The sequence below is a fragment of the Danio rerio genome, chromosome 12 (genome assembly GCF_049306965.1).
Source record: "Danio rerio strain Tuebingen ecotype United States chromosome 12, GRCz12tu, whole genome shotgun sequence".
Lineage (NCBI taxonomy): Eukaryota > Metazoa > Chordata > Actinopteri > Cypriniformes > Danionidae > Danio > Danio rerio.
The window spans coordinates 44,252,501-44,278,325 of NC_133187.1; the positions used below are offsets into that span (position 1 = coordinate 44,252,501).

Below are 25,825 nucleotides of genomic sequence, written 5' to 3' on the forward strand. Positions count from 1 at the left end.
TATATAGGGAGACTATATATATATATATATATATATATATATATATATATATATATATATATATATATATATATATATATATATATATATATATATATATATATTTCGATTTTATGGTGAAAGTACTGCAAAAGTACGCCTCTTGTCCCAGACCTGATCACTGATCAAATTCTGAATTCTTAACATTGAATTAAAAGATAGCAATAGACTTCTCTTGCACATTGTGATACATATTTGAGTGAAACAGGAACATACACAAAAAGTAAAAACAAAGATTTTGATTGGATGGGTGTTATTTACTATTAGAGGATCTCAACAGGTTGCCCTGCCCCTACAAAAATAAAAACATCAAATCAACGAAACTTTTTAAAAATTATTTTAATTAAAGATTATATAAATGAAAAAAGTGCGCATATACATAATTTATAATAAATGCTGCAATATTTATAGAAGAAAAACAAAAGAAGAAAAAGATTTTGTGATTTCATGCTGAACAGTTAGCTTTGCATCACCCTGTGTTAATGAGCATTTTGAAGTATTACATGAGAAACGAGTGATAGAAACTCAGAATTTTAAATAAAAATCCCTTATTTCACAAAAAAAAGAAAAAAAGGTTTGTGAAAAAGGATTCATGGGAATCATTGAGATTGAATCAATAGAGATGGAAACACATGTTGAATACACTCCATGTCCATCGTCTCCATCGTGCTTGCCTACTATTGTTATTGCTCGTTTACTTTTGGTTACTAAGTTACCAATTCCAACACCAGTCACTCTTACAGGTCCCGTGAAATTAAAATAACATCTTTAAAAATCAGTACTCTAGTTTTAAGGATATCCAAAACAGTGACAAAATTTAAATTTCAAAGCTTGCAGTGTCATATCCACCTAAATTGATAAACAAATTACTTCACGTCACCTCATACTTAAGTTTCTCATAAATTCTTGACCAATTAAATGCTCTCTAGTATCTGACATGCCCAGCCCCCTTTAAAGTCTTTGTAATTTGCTTTCCATTTGATGTGTTTGAGCTCAACCATTGTCACTGGTAGAGCTGGGATAAAACAAAACCATATTGCCTGTTTTTTTTAAAGGGGAGGGGCTACTTTATGTCCCGCCCTTTCTTCACATAGACCAGGGATCAACAAACTTGTTCCTGGAGGGCCATTGTCCTGCAGATTTTAGCTCCAACCCTAATCAAACACACCTAAACAAGCTAATCAAGGTCTTAGGTATACTTGAAACATCCAGGCAGGTGTTGAGGCAAGTTGGAGCTAAACCCTGCAGGGATACCAGCCTTCAAGGACCTATATTGTTGACCCCTGGTCTATGTTTTATCTATGTCAGGGGTCACCAATCTCGGTCCTGGAGGGCCACACAATTCTTATAGACAATTCTTAAGAATTCATTGGGACAACTTAATTTTTTTCATGTTAAATCGACAAATTAGTTAAAAGTGTTTGATTTGTATTGAGACAACATGAATTAAGTGTGTTGAACCCTACATTTTCTAAAGTGTATGCTGTGTAGGGTTGTAACGGTATGAATTTTTTACGGTATGATAATCGTCTAAAACAATACCACGGTTTGACGGTTTCGCGGTATACGGTATGTTACAAATGTTACAAAATAATAGAACAGTGAAGCAAATTTGACTTTTTCCAAATAATATATTTTCAGTTACTATAAACAACACCACTTACAAAGAACAAATAAAAAAAAATAAGAAAATAATAAATAATGTGTCAAAGTCCAAATAAACATGGTGCAAATCCTCAGTAAAAAAATAGATATAAATATTTACTATCCTATAAATAGTTACATAACGAAACTAGATTCAATATGGAACATCTTTAGGTTTTATGTGCCAGCATGGATATGGTTGTCTGTGGATATGGATTTGGATATGGTTGTCAAACAGCTGCACCTTCATTTGCGTCTTTTGAAAACAGCAAGAGCAGCAGTTCGTCTTTGCTGTGTCACTGTTTTGTCATGTTTCTGTGCTGCTGTGCATGCAAAAGTACTTAGTATGAGAATTATTTCATGCAAAACTTTTTTTTGCGTTTTATTTAGCCGCGCATAAATGTACAGCCTATCTCTCATTCCGTGTTGTTCAAAAAGCTCAGTGTTGGTCCACAAACAAAAGCGAAACCTGTGCTTATTGGTTGTGATATAGCGAGTTTGAACCAATCTGGGCATGGAGGAGGGACAATGCATCAATGTATGATGTCTGGTTTGTCCGGAGACACAGTGACGAGCGTTTCTTTGTCAAATCAGCGTTGTCAAATTTTGATGACGTAACTGCACTGATTCCGGAGCCTCTGAAAGTCCGAATGTTATGTGATACAGCACTGGAAAGCTGAGATTCTCTTCTTTATGCCAATATTTGAATTGTATGAATCGGATCAGCGGATCAAAAGTTATTAAACATTTAAGAGCAATAATTATTTTTAGCCGCGGGCGGCTGTCTCGGTCTTTAAGGGTTAAAACCGTTGATATGCAATTGTTCATGGTATGATAACCGTGCACGTTCAAATCGTGGTAGACCGTCATACCGGTATATTGTTACAACCCTAATGCTGTGTTGTGACTATTGCGTATGATCACATTGTAATGTCAATTCTGAAACGATATATTGTGCAGCTCTACTTAGCTTGATGGAAATGCACCTATTTCTCATTTGGGATTTTTTATCTTTCTTCTTCGCACACTTTGAAAACATTCACTACACGTTAGGATGAAAAACTCCCTAGGGTGTAAGCATCCCTCGTCCTAGACCTGGTCACATTCTGAATACTGGATGAAGACTTACAAAGCCATTTGGGCCACTCAGACAACATCACATGCACTTTTATGTCACGCTGACATATCTTTTCTGTTTATGTGTGTGTGTGTGTTCCCAGGATGAGCCTTTCAAAGTCAGCATGGACGAGGACATTTTGCCCAAAGACAAGCGGCCAGTTGCATCCACACCTATACCTGGATCACCATGGTAACCACCAGTATTATTAACGCGTATATATAAATGCATACAGCTCACCATCAATCCAATGCATAGCTAACAAATGACTTTCTCTGCATGCAAGATAATAACCAATCAATTGTGCTCTCGTAATGTGTGTCGACCTACACTTTAAAATGCCACAATTGTAAATGCAGCATTTTTCTCCAGTATTCTGAAATGCTTCAATAGGTATTTTGTTGTTATATGGTGATATAAAGATGCTTGTTTTATCGCTTCTCGTGCCGTCATAAATGTCAGCAGCTTTAGCACCTTTTAAATGATGCATGCCGCTTTAGAAGTGCTTGATGACAGTAATACATGCTTGAATAAAATACGTGGCAAACCTCCAGCGCTAAACAGATGCAGTGACACCCGATTGAAAAAAAAAAAAAACAGCATTTGGACAATGTGTTATGCAAGACTTCCATTTCGCTCTGCCAAAGCAGTGTGGGCTTTCCTTCTCAGCAAACAAACACACAAACATACACGCAGAGACATTTTTGAAGCCCAGCAGGCGTCATGGCTTATCGCTTTCAGCTTTTGTTGACACACACGAACCGGCTTCACTCTTTAATTTCGGCATTTAACGTGTGCTTGATGACACCAGCTTTACAGAACTGGTGCTGTTGTGCGATTATCCTGATATGGAGGATGGTTCCATTCCTATAAAAGCCTTTTTTTTTTTTTTTTTTTGAATGTAGACAGATCAGATCTTTTTAGGGTTTATGCTTAAAAGAAATTAAATGGAGAGCACATTGAGGTAGTGGATTAAGTCTCTAGCTTTTCTGGTTTATGCTCATATTAAAGGTTTAGACTATATCTAGATTATTGAGATGTAATTATATACAGTTGTAGTCAGAATTATTAGCCCCCCTTGAATTTATTTATTTTTTTAAAATATTTCCTAAATGATGTTTTACAGAGCAAGGAAATTTTCACAGTATGTCTGATAATATTTTTTTCTTCTGGAGAAAGTCTTATTTGTTTTATTTCGGCTAGAATAACACCATTTTAAGGACATAATTTTTAGCCCCTATAAGCTATATGATTTCGATTTATTAATTCGATTTATTATTTCGAATTATATTATTTTCGAGTTTACAGAACAAACCATCGTCATACAATAACTTGACTAATTACCCTAACCTGCCTAGTTAACCTTATTAACCTAGTTAAGCCTTTAAATGTCACTTTAAGCAGTAAAGTGTCTTGATAAACATCTAGTAAAATATTATTTACTGTCATCATGGCAAAGATAAAATTAATCAGTTATTAGAAATGAGTTATTAAAACTATTATGTGTAGAAATGTGTTGAAAAAAATCTGCTCTCTAATGAACAGAAATTGGGTAGAAAAAAAATAAACAGGGGGCTAATAATTCAGGGGGGCTAATAATTCTGACTTCAACTGTAAATCACAGAAAACTAAATATCATAACGTCATATTTTCCAATACCACACAGCCCTATCCCCTACTGAGACTGTTATATAAACATAAGAAATTGATGATGAAATGTATTGCCTATGTCTTGTTATGTCCATGTATTCCGTGATAAGAAGCTATATTGATTACTGTGACAGGCTTACACAAGATTTTTGATTTATTAGACTCTGATTCATTTGTGCAAGGTGCAATTGTAAATGTTCATTTTCTTTACACAATAACCAACACAGTATACACAGTTCATGCTGAAATACAAAGATATCTTAAAAAAATAAAAATAAATATTATTAAAATTTATGATCACACTAGTTTACTCTGTTTTGATTTGCTATTAGGAACTGGTGCATGTTTAAAAATCATTCTGCATAGATTGCACGGTATGTATTTCTTTTTTTTTTTCTTTTTTTTTTGCTATTAACAACTGGTTCATAAAATCTTCAAAACGTCATCAATAAAATGTAATTTTAGTGAGTGATATTTTTCAAATGAAGTTCATGCTTAATTGATGCTTCATTAGTTTCATCTATTTGGGTCACACTTCATATTAAGTGACCTTAACTAATATGTACTTACACTGAAATTATTATTTTTTTTCAATGTACAGTACTTATTGTGTAAATACATGCTGTTACACTGAACTTATGCTTGATTAAATACCTGCATGTAATTACATCTGCAATTTTTTTGTAATTGCATTCATAATTACACTGTTGATCATACCTTACACCTTAACCTAAACCTATCCATAACAACAAACCTGTCCTTAACCCTACCAGAACCCCACCTCAGGAGCACCAGAAGTGTTCTGCAATACATTATGAACTCATTAAGCACATTGTATTTATATTCTGATGCAACTACTTAGTAGTTAAGGCCACTTAATTTAAAATAATAAACAAATTTGTTTAATTTCTACTTTTTGTCAGGATATACTGCCATGTCACATAGAGAAGTCAAATAGTTTTGACCTAGAAACAGTATATCAGTATCACACAATAATAAAAACACACACAATAATATTGGAGCAATGAAATGCTCCTGGCTCTAAATTTAATTTTGTAGCTTTTGTTTTTATGTGAAGGTTGAATGGACATGATTTAGAAATTCAAGAATCCCTGTGGTACTATAGAATGGACAAATGTAGCATGTGACTAGCACCGACAATATGTTTGCGATATGAATAACTGCATTCGAGCAGAGCGAATGATCCGTTTCAAAGATTTTTTAATATCATTGGGTCAGTTTTACGGTACAGGAAGGCACTGCCGATCTCCCTGATGCAATGGGGTAGCAAAATGAAATGTCAAGATTGGTTTGTCATGGTTGGCATGAGGTTGTATCAAATTACCTCACAGACTAGTGCAGAATCCATGAATACTTTATCTGACATGCCTTCAATGGGTCTAAAATTATCACCGGAAGGTATGAATATCTAGTGCGGAACGTTGGAGAAATTGGTCAGTTCTGGATTTATGGCAGAAAACTAAAAATGTATAATAGGCTTGTAGATGCTCGAAGCTGGATATATTGTAGATTTATCCGTTTTAAAATCTCTAGGAATGTGAGGTGGGAAAAAAATACAGCAGGATTGAATCAAATGACCAAATTCAGCCCATCTGCTCTTAGCGATTCCCAGCTGCCATGTGCGACCTAGAATCCCCTCACTAGGTTACACTACAAAGATGATTTCTTAGTCAGCTTGTGAGAATACTATAACCCTGAATCAGAAAAAGCTGGGACAGTATGGAAACCCAAATAAAAAAAACAAAGTAGCGATTTCTAAATTGACTTTGACGTGTGTGTCATTGCAGACATAAATATATACACATTATTTACAGTGTCCCTAATGACTTTTATTGTTTTATTTTTAACAAAATAAACACATATTCCAATTTGGGTTCTTGGAACACATTTCAAAACAGTGGGAACAGTAAAGCATTACCACTTTGTAATGTTGCCATTCCTTTTCCTAACACTTAAAAGATGTTTAGGGACTGAAAACACCAAGTGATGAAGTGTGTGTGTATTTTTGTCCTGTTTATCCTGCAAACAAATCTTAAGGTGGGCAACAGTATGAGTTTGCATTGTTACGTTTTGCACTTCAAAATGTGTCACACATTCTCTATTGAAGACAGGTCAGGACTGTAGGAAGGCCAGTCAAGTACCTGTATTGTGCTCCCAAATCTCAGTGTAGTTTTCAGCATTAACGATGCCATCACAAAAGTGCAAGCTACCTTTGTCAAGGGCACTGACACAAACCCATACCATGACAGACCCTGGCTTTTGGCTTCTCAGTAATTCTGTAACCAATGGGAGTCGAGAAACAACGAAGTTGAGAACCCAAAATGCAGTTTTATTAAGAATTATCAAGCATGCAACAGTCAAAACAGGAACAAACGGTATCATGGGGGCATTCCAAAAGCTTAGTTGAGGTCAGAGGCAAATAGTTTGGTACAGGTGGCAAAACAACATAAACAAGGAAACAAGGCAAGGGCCAACCAACACAGAACGATTAAACAACGATACACTTTGTAATGTTACAGCAAATAAGACTCAGCAATGTGTGTGAGAATGTGAGATCATTATCATTAGTCCTTACAAGCTTCAGCAGTGTCTGCAACCACTGAACTGTTGTGCAGTTCAGTGGCAAAATTGTAGTTCGGGTGATGAATGTCCTCCATCCATCTAAAAATGCTAGATCACTGGTGACAGTGACAATTTAATTTTTTATCCCAGATTACAGATTTTTAAATCGATTTATCTTGGCCAACTATTTTCTTTTGGTCAAATAAAAATATTAATTGCAAACATTTTACACTTATGTAATGTAATGTAATGTGTGGAGAATGTGGTTTTGCATTGTCTTGTTGAAATATGCACTGGCGTCCCTGGAAAAGAAGGCAGCATATTGTGCTCAAAAATCTCTGTGTACTTTTCAGCATTAATAGTGGCATCAGAGAAGTGCCAGCTACCTTTGTCAAGGGTATTGACAACTCCATACCATGACAGACCCTGGCATTTGCTTACTAGCCCTAAACTGCTCCTGTCCAAACTTCTATTGGAATGTGTTGCAGGTCTGAATGACAGTAAAGGATGTATATTTACATATGAAATGAAGTTAACCAGACCAAACATGAAATCTGTTGAGTTCATATTGTCTGCAATGAAATACAAGTCAAAGTAAACTTGAAAAACACTACTTACCACTTTATTTTTTGCATTTTCCATACTGTCCCAAGTTTCTCTGATTTGGTGTTGTACAAAAAATGCTGTTGGATCGTGTTCATGTGAATGAGTCTGAATAGAATCATTCTCTTCTTTTTTTTCTAGGTGTGTGGTGTGGACGGGTGACGACAGGGTGTTTTTCTTTAATCCCACAATGCATTTGTCAGTATGGGAGAAACCAGTGGATCTGAAAGACCGTGGAGACCTCAATCGAATCATTGAGGACCCGCCGCATAAACGCAAGAAAGATGGTGAGACTCCATTCAGGCAAAACGTAACACTTTTAGATTGAATTTAGGAAGAATAGAGCACAGATTGGTATGCAGGCCGTGTGTTTTCTGACCTACTTAATGGCAAATGTATTTAGAAATGAAATCCAAATAGCACAAAGTTAAATCGTTTACACTCTTTATATAACTGAATTTCATGTTAATAATTTTTAGAAAAATCACATGCATAAACTGTTGTGGAAAATGATTTTAAAACAAGTGATACATTTTAAATATTTTTAAACATCATTTCTAATTTAGTCTTTTTTTTAAAAAAGCAAAGCTACATTTTCAGCATATTTTCTCCAGTCTTTTAATTCTTTTCTTCAGTCAATTGTTGCTTTTTCTGAAATATTTATATTATGTCTTATTATTAATGTTAAACTGTGTTAACAGTATTAAAAGTTATTGATTATAATATTTTCTTTTCATATAAATTATAAATAAATTATTTCAAAACTGCCTCAATCCTTCATGGTATAGATTCCACAAGGTAATGGAAATATTTCTCAGAGATTTTGGTCCATATTGACATGATAGCATCACACAGCTGCTGCAGATTTATTGGCTGCACATCCATGATGCCAATCTCCCGTTCCACCACATCCCAAAGGTGCTCTATTGGATTCAGATTTGGTGACAGTGGAGGCCATTTGAGTAGAGTGAACTCATTATCATGTTCAAAAAACCAGTCTGAGATGGTTTGCACTTTATGACATGGCGCGTTATTCTGCTAGAAGTTGCAATCAGAAGATGGGTTCACTGTAGTCCTAAAGGGATGGACATGGTCAGCAACAATACTCAGGTGGGCTGTGGTGTTGACACAAAGCTCAATTGGTACTAATGGACCCAAAGTGTGCCAACAAAATATCCCCCACACCATTACACCACCACCAGCCTGAACCGTTGATACAAGGCATTATGGATCCATGCTTTCATGTTTTTGATGCCAAAATCTGACCCTTCAATCTAAATGTCTCAGCGAAAATCGAAACAAATCAGACCGGCAACGTTTTTCCAATCTTTTATTGTTCAATTTTGGTGAGCCTGTGTGAACTCTAGCCTCAGTTTCCTGTTCTTAGCTGACAGGAGTGGCACCCGGTGTGATCTTCTGCTGCTGTAGCACATCCGCCTCAAAGTTGGACATGTTGTTCGTTCAGAGATGCTCTTCTGCATGCCTAGGTTGTAACAACTGGTTATTTGAGTTACTGTTTCTTTTCTATCAGCTTGAAGCAGTCTGGCCATTCTCCTCTGACATCAACAAGGCATTTGACCCCACAGAACTGGCGCTCACTGGATATTTTCCTTTTCAGACCATTCTCTGTAAATCCTAGAGATGGTTGTGCGTGAAAATCCTAGTAGACCAGCAGTTTCTGAAATACTCAGACTAGCCAGTCTGGCACCAACAACCATGCTACATTCAAAGTCAATTAAATCCCCTTCCTTCCCGATTCTGATGCTCGGTTTAAACTACAACAGATCGTCTTCACTACGTCTGTGTGACTAAATGCATTGAGTTGCTGCCATGTGATTGGCTGATTAGAAATTTGCATTAACAAGCAGTTGGACAGGTGTACCTAATAAAGTGGCCGGCGAGCGTATATTTAGCATATTTTCTCCAGTCTTCAGTCAATTGTTGCTATTTCTGAAATATTTACTTCATCATAAATGTTAAATGTTGCTAACAGTATTAAAAAGATCATATTAGTTTATATATAAAAGCAATGTATAATTTATATAAAAAGTAAAGTACGTTTGATCATTTTGATGCATCCTTGCTGAATAAAAGGATTAATTTCTTTAAGGACAACCGCCTCAAACTTTTTAAATAGTAATGCCCTGAAATTCTAATCAGATCATGTTGGCAAGTCCAACTGTAGCCTGAAGGTAAAACTCAGATTAAGTTGCTGAATCAGTCAAGTGTTACTCATGACTTTATGATACAAAACACAGGAGCACGGCCTGCGTAAAGGGATGAACTTGGCTGAAAGTTTAATCCTCGCAGTGTGATAATGATGCTCAAGCAAAAGTTAAATACACCCGCCAACTGCAAAACTGGTGTTCTCGTGGATTAACTAAAAGAGTAATCCAATGAAGCGACTCTGCAAATATTGAATTAGTCTGGATCTTGTCTGGAAGTTATTATACGGCTGGCTTGATTTCCCAGAGGGCTTTTCATCTTTATTGATTTAGCTTCATTTCCATTGCATTGAGATTATCTATTGATGACCTTAATATATTCAGGGTCTATTATTTAAATACGTCCATTTGAGCAAATTAGTTCTCATTGTTGCTTTTAAAAAGATGTTAATGTTGCATTTGTTTCATCAACAGACGACAGCTCCAATTCTTCCTCCGGTGATGAGGAGGACGACGAGGAACATAATTCAAAGTCCAAGCGCTACAAGTACGTACGCTTGAGTCATGTAAAATACAACAGATCTATTCCGAGTCAGCTTTAATTGATGAGGAGGATCTCGAGTTCGATGTGTTGTACGTCACTCACCTTAATAAATCACAGCTCAACAGGACGTCTTTGGATTATGGTGGGAAACATCTGCACTCACAGCTTGATGCAGATTTCTCAGTCTGTCTCTAGACTTGGAGAGGATTTCATTGAAGTGTGAACAAATGTATGCGTGGTGATGAGAACACAAGCCTACACTTAAGCTTTCAAGATGAATTATGGAAGATTTCATCTATGGTGAACAGCTTGTGGTTGATATACCAGCAGGCACACAACATTATAAGACGTTTATATTAGGTTAGATTTAGGGCATGACGTCAGGTGACCAAAATTCAATATCTAGCCAACATCTAAGGACAACGTTATTTTGATGTCCAAAAACGACGTCAAATTGCGTTGATATTTGGTTGATTTTAGGTTGTGTTGGAAAGTGACCAAAATCCAATGTCTGATTAATGTCATAGTGGTAACATCCACACAACATCAAGGTGTAACATGATTAGATGCTAATATTTGGTTGACTTTAGGTTGGACATTGGATTTTGACACCAATCAGAGTTTCATTTTCAAACAAAATCCAACATCCCCACGATGTTGGGGTATGTTGGGGAACAACGTTAATATGCCATCATGCTGACAAGTGACTTGTCATTACTCTCTCATCAGTCTCACTCTCTCACACACTTAAAGCGACTACTTAGTGCTTAGTGGTTGGCCGGCAGTGTGCAGGAGTTGCACTTATTACTCAGCCATACTTGCATGCTATTTTAGACCAAATATTCAGAGTAGCATGATTAACAATATAGGGAGCGCGTCACAGGCTGTCATCCAAAAAATGAACCAAAAAAAAAATAAATGAACCAATGTGAATATAAAAACTACTTCCCCTCAGTAAAGCAGGCTATTGGCGGAATAACGCTATTTACTGATGTTTTGTTGGTAAACTAAATAAAAATGTATATTATTGATGCTGTAAAAGGACCTCCTGAAACTGAAAATAGTCACAACAATCTTTCACTGAGAGATTTCAGTTGGTGAACAACACTTCTGTGCATGTAACCCATTCATAACAGCAAAATCTGCATAAGCTTTGCTTTTTTTGGTAAAGCATTTTTAGACCATCAATATAATATTTTATTTATACTTTCCACTTCATTTTCTTTCTTTAAATCATTTTGTAGATTTGATTTGTGCTTTTGTATTAATTTTTATATTGTTTTATAATTGTGTCTCTATATAATCTACAAGACAATAGCATAATTAACTATTAAAGCTGTTGTATTTTGTCTTCACCAAAGACTTGACCATTCTGTTGACTGTGATGAAGATGGAAAAAACGGATCATCCCATCGAATGGTTTTACCATTGGAGCTCCGGATCGCTCATTTCAGAGACATGCTTCTGGAAAGAGGGGTGAGAAAACCAGTGACTCTGAGGCCTAAAAAAACACTCCAGCTTTTTTGTAAAATTCAACTCATTTTACAACTGCCCTAGAGTTAAAGAGTTGAGTTTTACCACTTTTAAATCCATTCAGTCATTCTCTGTGTTTGACAACAGGACGTTTAGCATAGCTTAGCATAGATAATTGAATCTGATTAGGCCATTAGCATCTCACTCAAAAATGACTAACATGTTTTTGATAATTGTCCCATTTAAATCTTGACACTTCTTTACTTACAATGTTTACTAAAACTGACAGAAAATTAAAAGTTGCTACTTTCTAGACCGACTACGAACTTCATTCTAACGAAAAAAATCATAGAACTTTGCTGCAGTGTCATAGCTGTAGCAGGCGCAATGATATTATGCAGCACATGAAATTAGTTCTGAATTGTATCTCACAAATGTCTCCATGTTGTAAGGCACACTCCCTCTGCAAGCATGTGTTCACTTTGGGTATATTGACAGAAAATAGCTAATATTCAGGTGCTGCATAATATCATTGCACCTGCTAAAGCAACGCAATCTCACGGCAATTCGTAACTTTTTGATTTAGTGGCTAATTCGTATGAATTTGTACGATCTAATTCATACAATTTAGTACGATTTGCTCATTACCCAATGACGATTGGAGTTGGGGGTGGGGTTGGGTGCCACACCTTCTTTTAAAAAATCGTACATTTTCATACAACTGAATTCGTACGAATTAGCCACTAAACTGACAAAACATAAAATACTTACGTTTCCTCGTGATATCAGACTGGCTACAACAGCAAACTTCCTTGATTATTACACCGGAATGAGAGTATAGTTCCAATACATATCTGCCTAGACAATACCAACTTTTCAGTCTCACTACATGACATTAATACAAAATAATCAAGCTATAAATACAACAATTATCAAAACTGGTCATTTTAAGTGAGATGCTAATGGTCTAATCTGATTCAATGATTTATGCTAAGCTACGCTAAGTGAAGTTTATTGATAAACTAACTTCGAGAGGAGCAAGTGATTATGATTGAACACGGCTGGTTCTGCATTAGCATGCATGATCCACCAATCAGGCCATTCCTAATCCACTATAAAGAGCCAGGGTTTTTTCACTACAGTCATCTTCGATTTGAAGAATCCCCCCTTCCACCCCTACCTTTTCACCTTTCCCTCCATAGAGCAGCACAGTGGCCCAATGACTAGCACTGTCGCCTCACAGCAAGAACGTCACCGGTTCTAGTCCTTTAACAGGCTGGTGGTCGTTTCTGTGTGTAGTTTGCATGTTCTTCCTGTGCTTGCGTGGGTTTTCCCCGGGTCCGCCGGTTTCCTCCCACATTCCAAAAACATGCACAACAAGTAAATTGATAAATCTAAATTTGCAATACAAGTAATCTCATAATGCAGCATATCTTTTAATAGCATTCAATTTTTAGTCATCAGCTCTTATCAAGGGGGAGTTGTCGAGATCTACCTGAGCTCAAGGCTCCCCTCTCTTCCTCCAAACGGGACAAAGCCCAGGGCTCAAGAACCTTCGAGCTCAGGGCTCTCTCCCGGGACAGCATGCCTTACTTGCTTATAATCAATTATCAGCTAAGTGTGAACTCTTGAAAAGGCGTCCAGACCAAGAGATCGGCTAAATGGATTTTAAAAATGCTAAAACTCAATGGTTTAACTCTGGAGAAGTTGCAAAATAAATCGATCTTCAAATATATGGAGTGTTACTTTAAAGAATAATGGAGATCAAAATCGATGCAATTCGTTCCTAAAAAAAGAAGATTATGCCATTATTTTGGGCCAAACTTTTTAGTATTTCTGTAAACACTTGAAATGAATCTTGAGTGTTCAACATGCATGCAAGTGCGAGCATCCTTCATCCTGCTTGTCTTGAACAGGTGTCTGCATTTTCCACCTGGGAGAAAGAACTGCACAAAGTTGTATTTGATCCACGATACCTACTGCTAAATCCAGAGCAACGCAAACAGGTACAAAACAAGAGTCTCACTTCAGTAATGCACCAACACTGTGATTTTAAATGTACTGGTAAACCAAATGTCTTGCTTTAAGTTAACTGTATACATGGTGTTACATCATTATTACGTATTAAAATGCTACAGTATTAATTTTAATATACATGTTTACATCTAAAAATCCCCTCATTTAAATTCTCAGATTTATGATCAATTTGTCAAAGCAAGAATGAACGAGGAGCACAAAGAGAAAAAGTGCAAGCTCCAGCAAGCGAAAGAAGAATACAAAAAACTACTGGAGGAGTCAAAAATCACATCCAAGTGAGTTTATCCAGTACAGGAGATGAAATAATGTGCTGATGCATTAATAAAACCTGTCACCAGAGCGGATTATTTATTCGGAGGAGGTGTTAATAACTGATGGCTTTTGCAGTCCTGGTTTCTTTGAGTTTGTGTGTTTGATGATAACCTTGTATCTTGCTAAAGGTCTCAGTCTCACAGAAGTAAATTCAAACACGCCGCAGGGATTAGCTCACGGCTTTAAGCTTAAACTGAGGACTGCTTTCACTTTAGCTCTATTCCTTACTGGATTCATTCACAGTGAAAACTGAAATAAAAGGAACAGACTTTACCCCATGCACTACATTTGTCCTTGAAATTAAACAATGTTTGTTTGTTTTTCTAAAGGGGTTCTCTTAAATAATTGACTGCTGAGAGATGGCGATACTGTAGGATATGGATTAGATGGTTATGACTGAACATATGATCTCTTAGTGTCAGTTTTTTTAAACTAAGTTTGGATTAGTTTGTCACCTCTGGTTTAGGTTTGGCTGATTGGTTAGTTTATTTTAGGGGTGGGGTTTGGCTGGTTTTAGGATCGGTTGGTTGGTTGTTTTTAGGGTTTGGATTGGTTTGTATTTAGGGTTGGAGTTTAGTTGGATTTACACTGTAAATTCTAACATGTTCAGTTTACTTTAAAAAAGTTTGGAAACCGATTGCCTTATTTTTGCAATATAAACTTACAAGGAAATCTTAAGTTAAGTTTAATTATTGCCTTGAAGTAAGAAAACTAAAACTTATAAAGTAAACTAACTGTTAAAAATTAAGTAAGTTTAATAGAAAATTCTAGTTAACATACTTGTTATTATTTAGTAATCTTACTTAGGGTTTTATAGTAAGATTACTTTAATAACTCTATTTAACTAATACTGTTCTACCATGTTCAGTTAACATCTTGAATGCTAGTAGTCTCAACATTGTTTTAATCCACCATTTTAAGTAATGTCAACTAAAGAAACTACGTGCAATCGGTTTCCACATTTTCTTCAATTAAACTGAACATAAAATATGTAGTTCAACCTACAAGTAATGACATTATACAGGTCTTAAATGTAAACATTTTATTTGACAAAATTAGCAGAATTTCACAATACACTTGTGATATTTTAGTATCACAATACACTTGTACACAATACAGTTTTGTAAAAACCTGTTGTAAAGTGCTGTAATATACTGTAAACAGCAATACAGACAAAAAATACAATAAACATGTTCAACCCTAAAACACAAGTTTTCGAAAAGGTTTGAAAATCTATCAAAAAAACTTTAAATACTTGACACTTGGAAAAAAGATACTTGAATTAGTGTAATTAAACATGCCATTGCACCAGCACCTTAAACATGGCAGCATATAGACACTCACAGAGGAACAGATATTAAGCTTTAAAGCTAATTTGTTAGACTGTGTAGTTTAGATTTTCCTACAGAAAATATCACATTAGTGTGGTCAAAAGTATTGAGTTTGGTATCAATCAATACTGAAATATTAAAAATATCCATTTTCCACCAGCATTTGAGTGCTACTGAGCTCGTTCTTAAACACCATTGACTGGCCACTGTGTTCACATGCTCAACAGAAATGACTTGACGTGATTGGCTGTGACTGTCATAGGTTTACCATTTTTCACTGAGTCCAAACAAAGTTACACAGACACTGAAGTGTTTCAAAGCCATGTCGATAGCTGATTTGTTTAGAAGCTAACATATAAGCTATCTGGTGATGAATCGACTGATCGACAGTGCTTTGAAGTTATCCAGTGTTTTTGTATCTTTGCACCTGGTGAACAGTGGTGAAGTGTGGTAAAAATAATGACCTTCAAAGCCAATCAGTCATATCTACTGAGCAGATGAACACAATGGCCAATCAGTTCTTGCAATGTTAGTGGGAAATGGATGGATTTTTTTTTTATTTATTTCAGTACCGATTGGTACCAAACTCAATACTTTTGACAACCCTATAAATCACAATACACTTTTTTGGTTAAAAAAAAAAGTGTTTTAAACACCAAAATGTTGTAGTCCTAAATGTAACACTGCAAACAGCAACATGTTAAAAAGCAACACTTTGTAATTAAACATGCCATTATACCTGAACCTTTAAACATAAAGCACAGCAGTATATAGGCACTCGCCGAATAAAACACATTACGCTTCCCTCCCAGCAAAAGCAACACACGTTGAACAAATTCAAATGCATTGCTCAAAGTCTTTGGGTAGTCCGAATTCAGTGTGTAAATCAAAGCAAAAAAAGAGACATACTGCATGTGGCAAAGTCCATAACCACTTTTCCTTCCAGTATAAAGGCCCACATTGCATCCATAATGAGGTTCTTTAGACATCTTCACACACGACAGTCAGCAGGCCAACATCTTCTGCACTGAAGTCCGACTCTACAATTACATCCTATGAATAGAGAAAGAAAAATAAGTAAAGTTTGATATTCTAAATGGCACTAATAAAGCCTGTAGTGGCCAGGAGACCAAATGCAGAGGTGAAAAAAATACAATTCCTTGTGCTTAATTTAGTAACACTTTAGTAGGAACCAATTACCCTATTAACTAGTTGCTTATTAGCATGACTATTTGTGTTTATAGTACATTTTACATTCAAATGCTTCTTATAAGAAGGCCTTGCTATGGTGCTCCTTCTTCAATGTAGACCAACACGATGGATTTGCCTGTACTGCTTCTACTAGGCTTGTCATGATAGTGGAATTTATTACCAATCCATATAGTAATTTTAAAAACATCCATTTCCTGCTAACATTTGGGCATTGTTGAGTGTCATTTCTGTTAAGCATGTGAACAGAATGGCAAAACAGTGCTGTTTAAAAATGTGCTCAAAAGTGCTTAAAATGTTAGCAGGAAATTTGCTGCTTAAAATTGCAGCAGAGATTGGTACTAAATTCCAGTATCTTGAACATGATACTATTCTAAAGGAACAATAATTTTTTTTAATTAAAGGAACACTGTAATGTAATAAAACAAACTGCAGTAAAAGTACTTTTAAAACATTTTCAAGAAATTAAATGCAAATGTGTGAGAGACCAATTGGTGCTACATAATCAATATAAATATTTTGTAGGGAAAACTTAATAAATTGGGAACCGATTCATGAATGCATTTGGTTTTGCTAGGTTAAAGCAGTGAGTCAAGTTTGCATTATTTAGCACACTTTTTAAAAATGTATTAATAACTATTTTTTAATAAGAAAATTGATGTTTTAGTATGGCTTTTAGAACAAGGGTGCAGCCATCTACAATCCCACAGCAGGTGACTTCACAGGGTTGGTTATAATACGGAGCATCTTTGACTACTTTTATATTTCTCTCAACATATTACATAGGTATTACACTTATTAAGATTTTTTTTTCAAGCTAATCTTCCTCCTTTTCAAAACAAGCGTGTTTAAAAATTAAAGAAATGCATTCATTACTTCACTGGCCTATGAAGCTAACTGACCCTGTGACGGCACAAGCTGCAGTATTTGCAACATAGCAATGCTCTTGCTCCAAAGGCCATAATATAACATCCCTCTTACTTTCAAATACTTACATTAAATGCATTTGTTTTATTTTTATAAAATTGAAAATTTATATTAATAAGTGAAGTAAACTGGAATGACTGCTTCATTTCCAGTCTAAGAAAGCAGAAACAATAATACTACTTACAAAACACATCCTGAAAATTTCTTTAGACTCATCCCTCTAAAAGACTGAAAGACCCCGGAGAACTGCTGCCAGATGACCTTGAAAAAGTAAAGACAGGTAGACATGCATTATAGCCCAATGAAAACATCAAATGCAATTTATTGCAATCAAATGCAAATTATGATTCAAAGATGATGTCACAAAAATACCTTTGAATTAACATGTTGAAAATTTCTTCTAGTTTTCTTCTGCAATTTTCTCCTGTTTTTTTTTTTTTATTTCAATCAAACGAGCAGTGTGTGTCCAATGCAGCGTAGAACTTGGATCTCACATTTCTTCCTGATATTCGATTGAATTCTGCAAAATTCCAATCAAAACATTATTAGTCATTAATAACATTCAAAAACACAAATTCACAAAATCACACAAAGTTTTGAAAAGAAAACAAACCTTCTGCAGCACTTGCATCAGCTGGTGTTTCCTCTATGACTTCCTTCTGGATGTCACTGTTGTGCACAAAAACGTAAAGTGTTATTGACATGGCTAAGCGAAATTCTAAAACAAAAAACAGAAATCAGAAACACATGCAATGATACAATGCAATGCCATTTAGCAACAGATGTTACACTTTAACATGACATAGTTAAATGTTCTTGAATAATAAAAGCTGCCAAATACTCCCGGCGCCTGTCATCAAAAGCATGAGCTATACTTGTCACCAAACAGTAATAAACACAACCCCCGATTAAATATAATCATGGCATTGTTGCTGGTGTGCCTTACTTTTATGCGCATTAAAAGTGGAATAAATATTTGTCTCAATTGAAGTCTTTAAAAGGACACTGAACTTTCTGACTAGGGTTGCACGGTTTACCGGTACTATGGTAGTATCATGATACTATGGCTCCAAGATACTGGCGGTGCCACTGTAGTTTGTAAACGGTAATATTGTCATTAACAGTCTGCCTACAATACATAATGCTGCATGTGAAAAAGTCACTAAAATACTTACACGATTCAGCAACAATAGATCATTGTATTTTAATAGTCTATGGAGCCTTCTAAGGTTGTAAAACTGTAGAATTTGCGCCTTTTATATTTTTACATTTTACATTTTGAATTGGAATTCGTTTATTTCTGTTCCTGTCAATATGATATAATAGCTACAACAACCGTGACAATCTATTAAAAAGAATGACTCATAAAGTGAAATTTTGAATTACTTTGGATTCTTATCCGATAATAAGTGTGAAAAAAGTATGATAGATGAAAAACCCAAAATAGCAACAGGAAACAATTTTTGACCACTTCATATAGCCTAGGTTTGTTGGAAAAATGCTATTTTCTTTATGTATCTTTATTTTAATGTATTTTTTTTTTTTTGCTGGAATGAATACATTTTAGGTGAAGAGATGTGCAAATACTTTTTTCAACAATAAGGGAATTATTTAAATTCAAGTAGGCCTATAATAACATATACAATATATTATTTCTGACATTTTTCTTTATTTCATGGATTTAAGTTATGAATTACAGTATTGCATTACTACTTGGTATCACCATACTTCAGCTGGTATAATATTGTAACATAAATTAATGGTATCACAACACAACAACCCTATTTCTAACTAGTCCTCAGATGATTATTCAAATGGACAAAATATTCGGACTATTCTTGATCATGCAGTTCTTTGCTGAGAATTTTGTTAAATGTACTTTTAATGCATTAAACGATTTAAAATTACCCTGACACTCAGTATGGAGACAAGGTAAGGTTACTGGAACAATTCATGAATATGTTCTATGTCTTGTGCGGTAGTGTTCAAAAAGTTTTCTTTGATGTGTAAGTGCAAAACTTACATTTCCACTGCATATCAGCTCACAAACTGGTAGTCTGAAATAAAAAATAAATAAAGGGTATAATGATATTACAAACCAAATATGCCACTCACAATACTCTAATGGTGTGCTACATTTTAAACAACCTTGTAATTGTTCAAATTTATTTGCCCTAAATTGTTAAAAATTAGTAAAACCTTCTTTAAAAATGCCAACTAACAGGTTTGGCAAAGCCTGTTTCTTTACAGAAAGTTTGCTTATAACAAAGGCTTGTTGATGCCTTTGTGTGATATTGAGCAAACAAAGGGATGTTTCTGTGCTTGGTTGTACGAGTTATACCACTTCATCATTAACGTTATCCATCACACATATTCAGTCGCGTCTGGTCAGATTTATTTGTCATTACAGCAATACAAAACACTCAATAACGTAACGGCAACACTGGAATAAACCTTCAAAACGGCATAAAGAAAAGACAAATAGCATATAAAACAAATAAATTAGTTAATTAAATATCTCTCGCATTTTCATAAGTTTAACTTTAAGTTTCATAGGGATTGTTAGCATAAGCACACTTTAGCATCATGTGTAAATATGCATCTGCCTCATACAGTGACACGAATCGTAATCGCATCGAAATCCTAAATTACCTACGACACTCACGGGTCCATTTTGAGCTGAAACTGCTTTATAATGTTCTAAAAGCCTCGGCGGGTTAAAACTGCTGCTGCCCCGGCGATCATGGAGAAAAAAACGACTGGTCTGGTCATGAGCCGCTCGCTGAAGCCGGACCGAATCACAGCTGATCTCCTCACCTGCTTCCTGCAGGTGATCTCATAAAAGTAAATCTTAAAAAAAAAAAACGCATATTTTCGTCACAACAAGCGCCACTAAAGTTCAGCGATAACTAACGTTACTGTATTTGTAATGCGGATAAATAGGTTTCGTTTTCTTTTTTAAAAATGTAGACCTACAGCTATGTGTTAACTTTACATCTATTTGAACGGATCATTGCGCGCGCATTGCTCTCTCAGTGCATCATTTAAAATGGCGCGCCCCGCTCTTTTAGAGCATAACGCCCACTTTACAAATTACTAACTTTACAAATTATTAATAGTTATTAAAAAGGACTAAGCAGCTAAAAATAGCTTATCTAGTAAAGTAGACAGTATTGCAAATAACGTGCAGTGGTCAAAACGTTTAGTCACAACATCATGGGCTATTAATTAGTTCACAAAACAGCAAACAATTTCACAAAGTGCAGGAAATAAACAGATTACTGATACTATACAAATAAAATCAAAGTAGTAATTAAAACGAAAAGTTTACCTTGATTTACAGCAGTACATCTTCTCAATATGAAATCCTGTCCTTCAATGGCGGTGCTGGGTGGCGGTTGGTTGTGACTCGGGATGGGGGATGGGAAATCACCACCCAGTACGCATGCGTAACAGCATGGCTTAGCCCTTATAAGCAATTTTACTCAAATTACATTAGTTATGGGAACTTTATACCTTACTATGTCAGCAACACTAATGCATTTCTAGTAAACTCAACAATTAGCTTAAAATTAAGTAAACACACTAGAATTTCGATAGTAAGGAATACTATTCGCATTTACAGTGTAGGGCTGAGTTTGTTTGGATTTGAGATTGGGGTTGGTTAATTTTAGGGTCTGAGTTGTATGATTGATTTGTTTATTGGTTGGTTGGTTTTATAGTTGGTTGATGTTTGGTTGGTTTTAGGTTTGGGGTTGGTAATCTTTAGAGTTAGTTGTTTAAATGGTTGGTTTGTTGGTTGGTTGATTTTAGTACTGGGGTTAGTTGATTTTAGGCTTGATTGTTGGTTGGTTTTAGGGTTGATTGTTGGTTGGTTTTATAATTGGGGTTGGTTGGTTGATTGGTGGTTGGTTTTAGGATTGGGATTGGTTGGTTTTAGGGTTGATTGTTGGTTGATATTAGAGTTGATTGTTGGTTGGTTTTAGGGTTGACTGTTGGTTGGTTTAAGGATTGGGGTTGGTTGGTTTAAGGATTGGGGTTGGTTGATTTTAGGGTTGGGTCGGTTGGTTTTAGGGTTGGGGTCGGTTGGTATTAAGGTCAGGGTTGGTTGGTTGGTTTTAGGGTTAAGTTGGTCATAGGGTTGGAGTTGGGTTGGTTGGTTGGTTTTTAGGGTTGGCTGGTTAAGTTTAGGGTTAGATGGTTTTATGTTGGGGTTGGTTGATTGGTTTTAGAGCTGGGGTTGGTTGGTTTTGGGGTTAGTTGGTATTAAGGTTGGGGTTGGTTAATTTATAGGGTTGGGGTAGTTTGAATTTAGGGTTGAAGTTATTTGGTTGGTTGATTTTTAGGATTGGTCTGTTACAGGGTTGGTTAGTTGGGTTTTTGTTGGTTGATTTTATGGACGGGGTTGTTTAGTTTTAATGTTGGTTGGGTTTAGGGTTGGTTGGTTATAGGGTTGGTTGATTTTATGGATGGGGTTGTTTAGTTTTAGGGTTAGTTGGTTTTAGGGTTGGTTGATTTTAGAGGTAATTGATTGTCATTAGGGTTGGTTGGTTGGTTGGATCAAATCTGCTTTAAGAAAACATTATTTTTAATAATGGTTTTAGATTATGGACTTAGAAAATGTTCACATTTGTCTTATAAGCAACAAATGTATGCAGAATATGTCAGTTAGTCCGTTTTAATAATCTAGGTTTGGAAAAATGTATCTGTTTGATTTTGAAATCTTGATGACTAGTTAGTTGGTTAGTTAGTTGGTTAGTTAGTTAGTTAGTTAGTTAGTTAGTTAGTTAGTTAGTTAGTTAGTTAGTTAGTTAGTTCGTTTTGATCATCTGGTTTTGTAACAATTTGATTTGGTAAAATGGTTTAGGAAAATTAAAGTATTAATTTGATTTGGTTAAGAAAAAGCTTAGTTTTAGTCATTTTGGATAGTTAAGATCATCCGAGTTTAAACATCCATTTAACTTGGTTAGTTTTTAGTGTTGGTTGTACAATTTTCGAAAACTGTTATTTTGATCACTTGAGTTTGGAGAACTGCCAGTAAGTTAGTTGAAACCATTTGACTTTGACTTTGCATCTCATGTTTCATTTTCTTCATTTTGCAGATCAACGTTCAAAGACTTTTCAGAGAAGTATGGGAAAGATCCTCGATTCAAACAGGTTCAGAAGAGGAAAGACCAGGAACTGTTTTTCAGTCAGTTCATAAACACTCTGAAGAAGCGGGACAAGGAGAACAGAATACGCCTGAGGAAGATGAGATGAGTGTTTGAACTCTCCACACTACTGTGAACTGATTTCCTTTGACTGTTTATCAATGCGAATGCACTGATAGCATCTGCCCATTCGTCTGGCCAAATGACAAGGGCAGCAGCGCTGTTTGCTTTACAGTGACGGACTAAGAAAACTGAACAAATACACAAGCAGCTAAAGGCGAGCAGTGGTTTGGGAATTAACTCTGCATATCTGAATCTGTTTCATATTGAAGCTCTTAATCTCCGGTTTCAGAATAACAAGGTTTCTAAATCAATGCTGAACACGAACACAGAGTTTGACTCGATAGAAGCATCTAAAGCCATTGACCTGTGCACACAGGCGGAAAATGATTTTTATAATAATTGTAAATAAGTGTTGACTTGCCTGGCGCTGTGCTCAAAGTGACCGTAGAAGTGAAACATTTGTCAGAGTACGACACAGATTCCCCAACGCATCTGTGGGAATCAGTAAGTGGTGTTGTGTATCGGTAGAGTTTTTCCAAATGTTGTCCAATGGTTTGTTGTAGCTACATTTGTCATGATATCGTAAAAATACTTTTTACAAAAAAAATATATATATATTGATGTACAGCTGTGTGAAGCAAGTGGATTCTGTTTACAGTCAATAACAAATTTAATTGAAGGGACTGTTTAGATGTTTGGCTGCGTTCAGTTTATGGAAGTATCATTCATTTGTAAGTATGATTAAATAAAGGATTTTATTTTCTTTGTTATGGTTGACATGCAATTATACATTTTGTGTTGGCTTTTATACCCACTAAAAACCATATTCAGGGCTCAACAATATGTTTTTTTTTCTTTTCTGACAATGCTAAAGTTGTCAATTATTTCATAAAACAGCTAAAAATGTATATCTTACTTTTTAGAATATTGTTTTACCAAAATGTGATATGCCTTATTATTTTTATGAACACTTTTAATGGAGTAATACAGTGAATATGGCATTCAATGCTAAATTAAGCTGTCATTTTAAAAACAATAGATTTTGCATCTAGGATAACGGCAAAGTTTTCCAACCATTCATAAAATATGCATTCGCTAGGATGACATTAGCCCCTCCTTGAATTTACATCATTTGTGGGTCATTGTCTATTTAGAAATAATGTATAAGAAGTAATTTAAACTTGCATCTAAATCAGTTTTGGATTTTGTTTACAATATGAGAAGTAATTTTAGCAGCAATTCACCTGTACGATGCTATGTATAAAATAAACTATAAATAAAACAACACATACGTCGAACGTGTTGACAAAAGAAGCTTTTTTTTTTTTTAGGACTGGCTCAGCTTTGATCAGTGCTTAATCTGTGAATCGCGAGGTCCCGGAACAGATCGGGGTAATGAATCTGTCATGCTACCCAAGGATGTAGATGTGGCATGCATGACAGTGAGCGGGGGGTTGTGGGATGGTTGGGATGGTGAGATAGCGGGGCGTTGGATAACAAAGGGGTGTCGCAGACGTAAGTTATGAGCCAGGGCAGGGGCTGGTTGTTGCGGACGAAAGTGAAGAGGGTTAGGGAGTTGCGGAACAAAGTTAAAGTGGACAGCGGACGGGAAGAAGGCGAGGAGGTGGATCTGTAAAATAAGTGCCGGATCTGGACTTTAATAAAGTTTAACATCAGTTTGAACTCATTTTAGCCATTTTAAACCAAGGTCCTGACACTCTGTGGTCATTAAAAATCCCAGGATGTCCTTTGAAAACCAGCATCTTGGCCAAATTAGCCCACTGGCCTCTGTCCATCATGACCTCCTAACCATCCCCATATCTCTCTAACGATTAACTGGTGTGTGTTCTGGTGCAATTTGACTGCTGTCACGCCATCCAGGTAGATGCTGCATTGGTGGTGGATGAGAAGATTCCCCTTAAAAATGTGTACAGTGCTTTGAGCGTTCAGAAAAGCGCTATATAGATCTAAGGAATTATTATAATAATTATTATCCAATTTCCATATAAATGTGTCCGAATAAAAGTTTGTAATGTTGTGGTTGTCCTCATAGCTACTTAGTTTGGTTTGAACACCAATGAAATGTCATTTTGAAAGACAAAATCATGTTCTGTGCATTAAAGTAAATGTAAATCTTGTAATTTATGGTAATTAATAAGCGGGACAACCAACAATTATTAATACGTACGAGAATTCAAATGTTTTTAAGACATATGATTTTAAGATGCCTGAAGCTCGGACCCAATACAGAAATCATTCATATTGTTGAGCCTTGATTTGTTACCATGTAACAAAAGTGTTGTGTTTACATTTCCATCCTTTCTTTTCCTATTGTTTTGTTTATTTGTATTATTGTTATAACTGTAATACCTCAGTTAGAGCTTTCAATTGTTTTCGTTGATATTCTAATAAAAGTTATATTGTGGAGAAGCCAATAAAAAAAAGCAATTTCCGAAGAATCTGAGTGTAATAAAAGCAAACGCACACTTGTCACATACAATGCTGGCCAGAGGAAACAAGTTATTCTTATCTGGTTTCCCCATTAACGTCGAGACGCCAGAGGAAAGGTTTAATTTCACTTGTGTTCCTAGATGTATTTTAGATCAAATTCTAATTTGATGTGACATTGAATGCCTCACCTTTGTTTGTAACTCTGCATTGTCACAAGGCACAAACTAACAATTAACATTTCTCAGGCGTCATCTCTAATTTGAAATGTAATGAAGATGCTTTATTTAATTTTAAAATTGAGTGATGAGTCATAAATTTGGTTGGTTTGTTGACGAGTAAACACTTGGCATTTTATAAAAGCCTCTCTTTAGTTTAATGTGGCCTGTTTTCAGCTGCATTGCTTGCAATCACAAAGCTCAAATAACCAACAACAAAGACTGTATTTCATCACCAGCAGCCTCATTAGTTTAACACCACAGACAATAAGACTAAAGAAACCTGCATATTTAATGAACACGATACTAAGG

At 35.6% G+C, this 25,825-nt stretch overlaps 1 protein-coding gene and 1 long non-coding RNA gene across 4 annotated transcripts in view; one reads left to right on the top strand and one right to left on the bottom strand.

The window, feature by feature from the left end:
* Positions 1-23,617, top strand: part of tcerg1l (transcription elongation regulator 1 like) — a 207,376-nt gene extending 183,759 nt beyond the window's left edge. Inside the window, exons 9-15 of the mRNA XM_021480414.2 lie at positions 2,904-2,992; positions 7,778-7,923; positions 10,276-10,348; positions 11,707-11,821; positions 13,735-13,824; positions 14,012-14,130; positions 22,737-23,617. Of these exons, the coding sequence (XP_021336089.1) occupies positions 2,904-2,992; positions 7,778-7,923; positions 10,276-10,348; positions 11,707-11,821; positions 13,735-13,824; positions 14,012-14,130; positions 22,737-22,893 (789 nt within the window). The 3' untranslated portion in view covers positions 22,894-23,617. The remainder of the gene's footprint in view (positions 1-2,903; positions 2,993-7,777; positions 7,924-10,275; positions 10,349-11,706; positions 11,822-13,734; positions 13,825-14,011; positions 14,131-22,736) is intronic.
* On the bottom strand, positions 15,194-21,014 carry LOC137496841 (uncharacterized). 3 transcript variants are annotated; one of them, XR_011017467.2, is made up of 6 exons: positions 20,966-21,014; positions 19,658-19,691; positions 18,248-18,303; positions 18,007-18,154; positions 17,819-17,895; positions 15,194-16,551 (listed from the first exon to the last, which is right to left on the bottom strand). It is a non-coding gene; the product is annotated as an uncharacterized lncRNA (long non-coding RNA). The 3 variants fall into 3 exon arrangements; XR_012388165.1 differs by lacking the exon at positions 20,966-21,014 and adding an exon at positions 20,300-20,395; XR_011017468.2 differs by lacking the exon at positions 20,966-21,014 and adding an exon at positions 20,287-20,395.
* Positions 23,618-25,825: the final 2,208 nt, after the last annotated feature.